At 39.7% G+C, this 10,762-nt stretch overlaps 1 protein-coding gene across 2 annotated transcripts in view; it reads right to left on the bottom strand.

The window, feature by feature from the left end:
• nvl (nuclear VCP like) overlaps nucleotides 1-7,823 on the bottom strand; it is a 21,408-nt gene extending 13,585 nt beyond the window's left edge. The window contains exons 1-7 of one of the 2 annotated variants that reach the window (XM_088350702.1): nucleotides 7,719-7,823; nucleotides 6,129-6,189; nucleotides 2,598-2,665; nucleotides 2,089-2,141; nucleotides 1,767-1,851; nucleotides 1,628-1,667; nucleotides 25-225 (exon numbers count right to left, since the gene is read on the bottom strand). In XM_088350702.1, coding sequence (XP_088206828.1) covers nucleotides 25-225; nucleotides 1,628-1,667; nucleotides 1,767-1,851; nucleotides 2,089-2,141; nucleotides 2,598-2,665; nucleotides 6,129-6,170 — 489 coding nt within the window. In that variant the 5' untranslated portion in view covers nucleotides 6,171-6,189; nucleotides 7,719-7,823. Of the gene's footprint in view, nucleotides 1-24; nucleotides 226-1,627; nucleotides 1,668-1,766; nucleotides 1,852-2,088; nucleotides 2,142-2,597; nucleotides 2,666-3,140; nucleotides 3,807-6,128; nucleotides 6,190-7,718 lie in introns of those variants that run through there. The other variant, XM_088350701.1, reaches the window with a different exon arrangement.
• Nucleotides 7,824-10,762: the final 2,939 nt, after the last annotated feature.

Here is a 10,762-nt window from a genome sequence, read left to right on the forward strand (position 1 = left end):
ACAAAATGCAACGTAGAAACTTACATTTACGGCATCAGCAGGCTGATCTTTACTTAAGTCGATCAAAATTTCAGTCTTGGCAGGATCCTTTTTTCGATCAATGAACCACCCTCCTGTGGCCACTTTGCTTGGATCGGGCAACTCTCCCGAGTTCGGGCAGCCGAGGGAATTCGAGGTTCCTTTTTGGTATAAAGACGTAATAGAGCTGTTCATGTGACTCTTGTTCTGTTGGACAGAAAAAAAGGAAATAAGTCAAATAATTTTAAGGATTTCTTTAACAGAGTGAGTAATATTAAATCTTAAAATTCCACACAATTGATAAGGAGTCCAAGCTTGAAGACTACTGACTAAAACAAATAGCTAAAATCATTGTTAGACATGTCATTCTTAGCACCTTTACCAGATGTTTGTCATATTGGCTCAGGTGAGTGTGAAGGCTTTCACAATGCACGGTGTTTTAAATAAATAAATGAGAAATTCATCTCCTGAGACCCGATATATGTCAGGTCGGTAATCCAGCTCCTTCCTGCCTAACACACTGAAGCGTAGCTTGGGTAACAGTCTCAAACAGATTTTTCATTTTTTCGTCTTTTTATTTAAACATTATCTGCTTGTAGTTAGAACAAGGAAATACGTATATTTATTATAATAATAAAATGTCATTATTCTAAGGATATGATTTTTTTGAAACACCTTGGACTTGCTCCCTTATATCTTTCAGATTTAATTTCCCCCTATTTCCCTGTGTGGTGTCTTTTCTCTGAAAATGCCAGTCTACTAGTGATCCCAAGAGCCGCAAGTTCGAGATCGTTCTCCCTTTGGGCCCCGATATTGTAAAATGCTCTGCCCCCTGAGATTCAATCTGCAACCTCAGTGGAACTGTTTAAATCTAGGTTTAAAACACACTTCTATTCTATAGCATATGAATGACTTATATTTTATGTTGACAATATCTGTGTATTAATTGTTATTCCAACAACCATTGCAACCTGGTCATCCTGGAACGGGGATTACCTCATGTGCTTCCCTTCAAGGTTTCGTCATTTTTCTCTTTTTGAGGTTTTTGAGTCTTTTCTTGCCCTCATGTAGGTTTTAGATCAGGGGATGGTGTATTAATATTCTGTGGTCTGAGCAGCCCTTTGAGACTCCTTGTGATTAAAGGCTATACAAATAAACATGACTTGTATTATATTCAAAATAAAAAGTTTGCACATTTTCAGTATACCTGGTTGCCGTAGCAACACACTCTACATCTGGTAAACTATGGTTGATTTCAAATGTTAAACATGCACAATATTTTATGAGACATGACACAAACAGTGGTCATGGGCAAAAAAACACAGTATTTCATTTCAGATGTTGTGACTTAACAAAACTGCCCGGTCTTGGCAGGAGAAAATGTATATATTTTCCTGTTTTCACCCCAGTGTTTTGTTTTATATTGTTACTCTCAAACTATTTTTATTTGAAAATAAAAATGATGTTACCATGTGCCAGTAGTCACCTTTTACTGTTATATTTAGCATTTTTTAATTGTCCTGGACAAAGAATCCTGCTCAGCAAATTTCCTTTAGTTTGCCTGTTGTTTTCGTCCTTTTTCTTAATTATGATCAATTTGGTAAATTACCATAATCTCCAGATCGTCTGAACTGCTGCAGCTGTCATCACTATGGACACAAAATACAAGAAAGGAATGCACATATTTCCCCTATATGGAACCTACAAGAAGAAATACTCAAACTCATGCTCACAAGTACACAAATTACCTTGATTCAGGGTGTTTGCTCCTTTTGCTTAGGTGTTTTCGTTCAAGGTCAGTCAGCTTGGAATCAGATTCTATTGCCTGGAATACTTGAAGTAAAAATGGATAAAGATTCCATTTAAAAAGCGCAATCTAAAATAAACTCTAGTTTAATGTACACTTCTCTTCATAATTTTATCCACAGTTGGTTAATTAATTTAATTTTTAAAATAGATTTGCTGAAGTATGAAAAGGAAATGTGTTTAGGATATCAGGGTAAATGCCATTTTTATCCGTGTATAATGGCTTACATAGAAGCAAAACGAAACATTGCTTGTCCTGCTTACCTTTCTCAACTTGAATTCTGAAAGCCGTCCTGTTCCTTCTCCCATAATCAATTCTGTAGGTGTTTTGAAATCAACAATAGGTTAAAATGTTTCATGACGAAATTAGGCACCAGACTACTAGTAAAACAAATATTTAAACATCAACTGGCTTTTATACTCAAGATGCAAAATAAACAGTTGTGGCTAGATAACACATACTGTACACAATTAAAATATATATATTTTTTTAGAATTTTGTTGACTTCAAAGTAATCCACATTGCAAACACAATGCCCCGAAGAATATAAATGTGCAACAGTCTCTGGAAGGAGGAACTCAATCATCTTTATGAGTTCATCAAAAATCTAAATAGGATCATATTTGTAGTTCTGTGCATGTTTATAAAATGCAAAAATCAGATTTTGTTTTATATTAAAAAAAACTACACCGATTGCTGTTCTAACCTAGTCACAACGTCTACCAGACAACTTACAGCTTTAGTACAAAGTGAACCAATCGGGTATCCTTACCTGTATTGTTTTTGAAGATCCTGTGCTACAGAAGCCAGATCGACTACCTCACTGGAGTTAGACAAGTACTGGAAAATGTCATTTAAAAGCAAACAAACAAATAAATAAAGGTTTTTTTTTCATGGCATTTGTTTATTTACAAAATATTTCATGCACATTGAACATTTTTATTGGTTACTTTGTTTAAAAGGGGTTACGTTAAGACTTAAAATTGAAGACTTTCAGCAGTGCATTGCAAATTCAGAATATTAATTGTAATTGCAGGGATGTGATTTGACCAAAGTGAAATTATCTGAAAATTAGCGGGGGGGGGGGGGGGGGGGGTGATTGCTAGCTGGGGGGGGGGGGGGGGGGAAACCCAGGTAGGACCAGGGCAGTAAAAAGTACAATAAGTATAGGCCCTACAGTAAAGTGTTGGTGTAATGTACACATGAAAATCTATTATTGTAATTGTTAAATATTTATGGCCATTTTTATTACGTTATAATATTTTCGAAAAAAATGGGAAAACTGTCAAATAAATTTGAAAAGTTTACCACCTACCTCAAAATTCACGACTCTATCAGCAACTGGTACAGGTTGTTGGGGTGGATCACGTCTCTTTATTACCGCTTCCGATTGTGATGTCAATAAGGGATGGAGGCCGTAAAGTTTTGGAGTTTTCGTTTGGGCACCGAAACTTCCAGCGATGGAATAATTTGTCGTTCTTGACTGGAGTTCTTTCACGTGTTTTTTGCTCTTTGCGTGACTTTCAAGAGCTTTGAAACCTCTCCCACCATAGTCGATGGTATCATGACACCAAATGCAAAGTGCTTTCCCGGCACGATCGATCTTCCGAATAAAGTCATTGAACAAATTCGTCACAGTCTTCTTTCCAACATTCGTAGATAATTCCTTCTCCAACCAGTCCCATCGAAACTTGTTTTTTACAATCTTATCAATTTCTTTAGCTCGCGGAGCATCTTTGCGTTCGATCACGGACATCTTTCTTTAAACACCCGGCAAAAACGTGTGAGAAATGAACAATGGCACACTCCTATAACAAGCGCGTTTATTGGTCAACACGAGACTTCAACCAATCGCAAGTACGTTTCATTTCAGTTACGGAAACACTCAAATGGCATGCTGTCGAGACGAAATCGTTTTTTTTTACCAATTAAAACACCGGAAATTTTAAAATTTTATTTTTGGAGATAAAAAAAGCGGAATTCCGCGAATTAGCGGAAAAATCACATCCCTGTAATTGTCAAAGAGCAACAAATAATGGTTTGGAGCATCCAGTCATTCATTTAGGGGTTGGGGGTTTGTCAGAGAGAAAGAGGGTTAGATAGCCTGTGGGTACAGACCAGGGGTCTGGAACCTCTCGAGACAGATATGAGTACATATGGCTAAGAGGTGAAATAGGACATGTGTAATTTTAATTATATGGCTTCATGATGAGCCAATTGTCATACATGTGAAGCCGAGACACTATTGATTTTCATGGGTTTGGTGTAATATATATAGGAAACAATTTTAACTACCCTTTACAGTCAAGGTGTCACGCCAGAGGACCCCATTTTGGCTCTAAGTAGCTAAAAAATGAGCTTCTATTAAACATTTTTTAACCTTATGATGAAAACTCACAGAACAAACTTTCACCCAAAACAAACGTTTTACCCAGAGGATCCTAGCAAAGCACCTAGAGCAATTATATTGGGTGAACGGTAGGAATGAGCAGAGCCATACACAAGACATGACGCACTCTTTCTCCTTTGCCCAGAACCGTCTGCACTGAAGGTAAATACATTTGGTATCCAGTTTGGAGTGGGTTGTGACATTATTACATAAGAACTTGCACCTTGTTTTTAAAACCATTATTTAGGACAAAAATGACGGACAAAATGAGCCATACAACTCTAAGGTAACTACAGGAGGGAGTTAAATTTTAAGTAGTATAACTATATTAATATGGGACACAGTCTCTGGCATTATTATAATTTCATAGATTTTTTTGAAACCATCAAACGTCACAGGGTGAAATTAAATGCGTTGCAGAATTAGCTTTTGTTTGGAGAGCTGGCTTGGCAGTTTTGTTGAATTTTGTCTTAAAATAAATGATGTCTCTCGCTCTCTCTCTCAATAAATACATGAATAAATAAATGAATACATATTTTTGCTTTTATGGCTCTTTGGGTCAACAAGGTTCCCGACCCTCGATATAGACTGTTGGCCAATCTAAATGTTCTGGCCTGTATTGACTGGTATCGCCTCCCTTAAAGTGAGTGGAATGGTGCTTGTCTCGCATCATGTTGTGGACTCTTCTCAGACAGAGAGTGGTGTAGGTGGTGCTAATCTCTGGGAGTGTTGTTCCCATAATGCTCCTCTGGAGCGCCTGCTGATCACCCTTACTGCTGCTCGAGAACCACACTAAGCATTCGTACATCCGTACATTGCTGATGGAGCAGTTGTAGAAGTTGATCATCACAGCTCTGGGAATGTAAGTGTTCCTCAGCTTCCTCAGATAGAGGCACTGTGGTAGATTTCATACTGCTGAAGCAATATAGCCCCCCCAGGACAGGTCTTCTTACCCTCTCCACCTCCACGTTGCCAATAGTGAGAGGCTCGCATTTGATGTGCTTTTTCCTACAATCCATCACAATCTCCTTGGTCTATTGGGCATTTAGAAACCAAGTAGTTGTTATGACACCATGACTTCAGATGTTGCACCCCTTGCCTGTTGTTTGCTGTCCCATCATCGTTGGAGATTATCCTGATTATTTTGGTGTTGTCGAGAAACTTGGTGATGAGGTTGGCCATGGAGGAGGCGAGGTAGTCATGGGTGTACAAGGAGTAGAGCAGTGGACTTAGAATGAACCCTTGGGGAATTCCTGTGTTGAGACAAGGGTGGAGGAGGTATTTGTCCCCACTGTGACGCGCTGTGTAAGGTCTGTCGGGAAGTTCACATTCCAATTGCACAGGGAAAATGAAATGAAATGATCTGCATTTATATAGCGCTTTTAAAGTCAATGACTTCCCAAAGCGCTTTACAATGTGCTCCACATTTCCTAACAGCGGCCTTGTATTGCAGCCATGTCAGATGCTAACCTGCTTATTGGGGGTATTAGGGGTTCAGTGTCTTACCCAAGGACACTTCAACATGTAACACGGACAAGCCGGGATTAGAAATGGGATCCCTTGATCCCAAGACGAGCGCTCTACCTCCTGAACTACTGCCGCCCCTAAGTGTTTAGTCCAAGTTGTTAAGGTTTTGACCGGAGTTTGAATGGCTGGATGGTGTTAAAAGCCGACCTATAGTCCACAAGGAGGAACTGTACATAAATGTTTCTGTGCACCAGTATCTGGCAAGTTGTGTTCTCTATGCTCATACCTGGTCCTGATTTAGTATCAAAATCACCATAATTAAAACAAAGCACACTAAAATGTCAAAAATACACAGGATCATTTTCTGTAGTGATATTGACACCACCAAACGCACAGTTTATGGACAGGCAATGTACCACAAGCAAAAAATGGAAAAAGAATACAAACCTGTTGCAATCGCTGTTTAAGCCGAACATCTAGGTTCTTCATGTCCGTTTATTTTGAGATTCTAAAATCAAGAAAGACAATTCAATATTGGAATTCCCATTCATTTCCTTCATGTTTTATATCTATTTTACCTATTGAATACCAAACAATTGAATGACAACTCAAAAAAATAACTATTTTGCAGTCATTGGAACTGGTATAATTTACAAATAAAAATACCTGCTGTAAAATATCGGTTGGTGATATGATGTAATCAATCAATATTTTTTTATTGTTATGGCAAACTTAAACAATGTGCAAGGGAGGCCAAAGTGCTTCACATGACATAAAAAAAAGATAAAACAAGATGTTAATGCCTTTGCCAGCGCCAAGGTGAAGGGCTTATTGGCGTACGGCATCACAATATGACGCACAGGAGCAGTTAAGAAAACAGCCATCAACACAGCCAAGAAAATGACCAGCTGTTCTCTGCCCAGTCTGGAAGACATTGCCAGCACGCACTACCGCAGCAGAACTGACAACAATATAAAGGACGCCCCCCTCTTTGAACTGGTGCCATGTGGCAGACACCACAAATCCCTTAAAACAATAACTTAACAGGCTGAGAGAGCGTTTCTTCCCAAGACTCATCACTACCCTACACAAGCACACAAGACTGTGTAAAACATACATATCTTTACCTATGAATCAAAGACGTATATTCACATTGTGTTTCTCTACCCTTTGTTAGTATAGATTTTGCTGCAAATATCATTGCAATATTGTTCTGATGCACTTACGACTTTTAAACGTCTACATGTTCTACTTGGTGGGTAGCACGGCGGCGCAGTGGTTAGCACGTGTGAGGCACAGTTCTGAGGTCATGAGATCGAACCTCCTGTGTGGAGTTTGCATGTTCTCCCCGTGCTTGCTTGGGTTTCCTCCGGGCACCCCGGTTTCCTCCCACATTCCAAAAACGAGCATGTCTGGTTAAATGGCCGGTCCAAATTGTCCCTAGGTATGAATTGAGCAAGTGAGTTGCCTGTCCCTGTGTGCCCTGCGATTGGCTGGCAAACAGTTCAGGGTGTCCCCTGCCCACTGCCCGAAGATAGCTGGGATGGGCTCCAGCACCCCTGCGACCCTACTGAGGATAAGCGGTGCAGATAATGGATGGACGGATGTACTACTTGGTAATATTTGCTTATTAATCCTAAAATAATTGATTTTATTCTTTCATCTTTTGAGTCTTTTATTACATATTCATCCCGGATTACCACGTCTGATCTCATGGTAAGAAATATTCACTACAAAATAAAGGCAATATTAACATTGTTAGTAATCTGAAGTGAAGAGGCATATATCAAACAACAACTTTTAGTGTAATCTTTTTAAATTTAACTTCAATTTAAGAGAAACAGTAAGGTGTAAAAGTTGATGTGATACATCCTAAACACGCCTTTAAAAATGCCCAAGTTAATAAATGAATACACGTGTTCTAACAGGAACAATTCTGGAGTTCAAAACAACTTATCAAAACAATACAGACTCACACCAATACGAATGGCAGTACCGAACAAAGTAGCACGTATATTGATTCAAAACAATTCTTACTTTTTTATAAAATAAATATATCAATTAATGTAGTCCTTTTCTCTTGATTCTCTTATTTTCTCCTTGCACTTCCGCTTTTTCTTCTTCGTCTTCTGTCAGGGCTGCTTGAGTACGGAAGCCCGAGAGGGTCTAAGATATTTTGAGAACCACCTTTCCAAAAAAAAAAAAAACGACTTTTGAGCATTAAAAAAGGTTACTGCCGTAATAGTTGATTGTTTCACTCCTTGTAAGACTTCTGTAGGAGTTACAAAACGACTATGTTCTCACAACAACTTTCATTGAGGCCAAGTTTTGTATATAAACATAATGTGAGGAAACGTAACATAATCATTTTGTGTACAATTGATTGTCAATGGTAACAATCTAATAAAAGTATTACCAAAAGGGAGAATGCACTGTGGAACTCAATTCAATAGAACGCTCTGTGTGTTTCTGTGTGCAATGCTCATTATTTTTTTGTATATTCATTGACTTCCATTCATTATCTGCACCACTTATCCTCAGTAGGGTCGCGGGGGTGCTGGAGCCCATCCCAGCCATCTTCAGGCAGTGGGCAGGGGACACCCTGAACTGATTGCCTCCTTTTTCGTTTTTCAAATATAAAGCAATTAGGTTATACCAACATTTGTGCACATATATATATATATATATATTTCTTTTTTTATTGTATTTTCCCTTTTGTTTGCTGTTGAACGTTTTGCAGTGGACTTTGTAAAAAATTGAGCGCTTTGCAGAAAAATTGTTTAATGTTTTTTTAAAAAACGTATTCTGATTGATAGAAATGTATATTTTCGTGACTGATATAATGATTTTTCTATCAGATTATTTACTTTAGCTTTACTTTTCTTTCTCTAAATGGAGTTGGCGGAGATTTGAATAGTGTGAAAAAATAAATGTTTTCTTTCTTTGTTGATGTCATTTATTAATTACACCAAGGGTTGGGTAGGGTTACTTTAACTTGATTACTTTCAATTACTTTTGGATTACTCCAATACCAAATATGCTTATAAAAGACAAAAGAAACTAAATATGAATAAAATGACTACATTTTGTGCAGGCTTGGGGCGTAACGTAACACATGGAATGGCAAAAATGATGTTGGCAAGCTGTTTGGATTTATTTTCATTTTGTTTCTGTCGCCTTTTATGTTAGTTTTGCCGGAGATCAAAGCCAGGAAAGAAAGCTTACCACCTGTTGTGAGTCATAATTCTATTCATATTTAGTTTCTTTTGTCTTTTATTAGCATATTGTTACAATCAGCCGGATCGGGAACACCTGTGCTCAGGATTTGGCGCCAACAGCCAGGACAGCTGATTGGCGCACCCTGTCCATTTAAATCCTCAGCTTCCGGAAACAACTTGTCTGATTGTACTATGCTACCTGTTGCCATCTGCTCAGAAAGCCCGTACCTCCGACTCTTTGCCTGCCTCCTGTATTCTTCTGCTTGACCTCCGTTGCGACCCGTTTCCGAATTTGCCTACGACCTGCCCTGCCCGTCTGACTCCCGAACACGACGACGTCTTTCTTCTCCAGCCCCGACCAACAACACGACGATTACGCCTGTCCACGACCATTCCCGCCAAGCCTTCACCCGCCTGTCAAGCCTCGACAATCCGTTAAACAACGGATCGAAGAATCACGCCTTGTCATTCCTTCCTTCCAATAAAAACCAAGAAACGAGTGCAAGTGATCTCAGTTTTCCTTCCGTCCCGTCTGACACATATTTGGTATTGGAGTAATCCAAAAGTAATTCAAAGTAATCAAGTTAAAGTAAACAGTCTATTCCATAATTTTCTTTTTTCGGTCTTCCTCTCTTGGACTGTGCCCTGGAGAATTGTCTTGGCCCGTCCTAAAGATCTTGTGGCGTGACCTTACCACTGACGTTTTCGTCAGCACACATTTGACAACAGATCTTAGTAGGGTCCAATGTGCCTTCTGTTGGGGTTGTGCACCATTTCAACTGTCACATGGGCTAAATAGCTGATTCCTAGAAGTTTCCTGTAGCATCGCATCTCCAAGGCCTGGATTTACTTTTCCAGTTTTGCTGTAAGAGTCCATGTCTCGCAAGCGTAGAAGAAGATGGAAGCAAACAGCGTTTGCATGAGTCTGATCATTGACTCCACTGCTGTATTTTTGTCCCTCCAAATGGGTTTATGTCCTTCAAGTGCGGCTGTGGTGTGAGCTATTCTGGTTCTGACCCTTCTTCTGATATGACAGGTCCAAGATATTTAAATTTGTTGACAGGTTCTATCTCTCGGTGGTTGATGGTGATGTTTGTGGTGATACCTCAGGGATTGTTGGTTAATAGTTTTGTTTTTTATTTCCATCCCATACTGGGTTGATGCTTTGTCCAGGTGATTGACCAGATATCTGAGTTCCTGTTGGTCACCTGCCAATCCGGCAATATCATCAGCAAAATGGGAGTTAGTGATGTTGTGTCCCCCAATTCTGACTGTACCTTCATGTTGTGCCAAAGCTTCAGACATGATCCTCTCCAGGAAGATGTTGAATAAAGTTGGAGAGAGAATACAGCCATGTCTCACACCAACTGTGGTCCGAAAACCTGCTTCAATGGTACCATTGATTAGTACCGCACTGTTGGCATTGGCATAAAGTTGTTTAATGGTCTGAAATAGTTTTGGTCCATGTTGTACTTCCGCATGGTAGCCCATAAAGGGGCTTGGGACGCCTTCTTGAAATCAAGAAAAAGGTGATAGAGGTTTCTCTGGTGCGGCACGGTGGCTGGGTGGTTAGCGCGTTAGCGGCACAATTCTTAGGTTATGGGATCGTATCCTCCATGTTCTCCCTGTGCTTGCCTGAGTTTCCTCCAGCCACTCCGGGTTTCTCACAAATTCCAAAAACATGCACATCAGGTTAATTAGCCGGTCCAAATTGTCCCTAGGTGTGAATCAGCGAGTGAGTTGTCTGTTTCTGTGTGCCCTGCGACTGGCTGGCAACCAGTTCGGGGTGTCCACTGCCCACTGCCAGAAAATGGCTGGGATAGGCTCCAGCACCCCCGCGACCCTACTGAGGATAAGTGGTGC

The sequence above is a fragment of the Urocampus carinirostris genome, chromosome 13, assembly GCF_059441175.1.
Source record: "Urocampus carinirostris isolate Australia breed hairy pipefish chromosome 13, RoL_Ucar_1.0, whole genome shotgun sequence".
Taxonomy (NCBI): Eukaryota; Metazoa; Chordata; class Actinopteri; order Syngnathiformes; family Syngnathidae; genus Urocampus; species Urocampus carinirostris.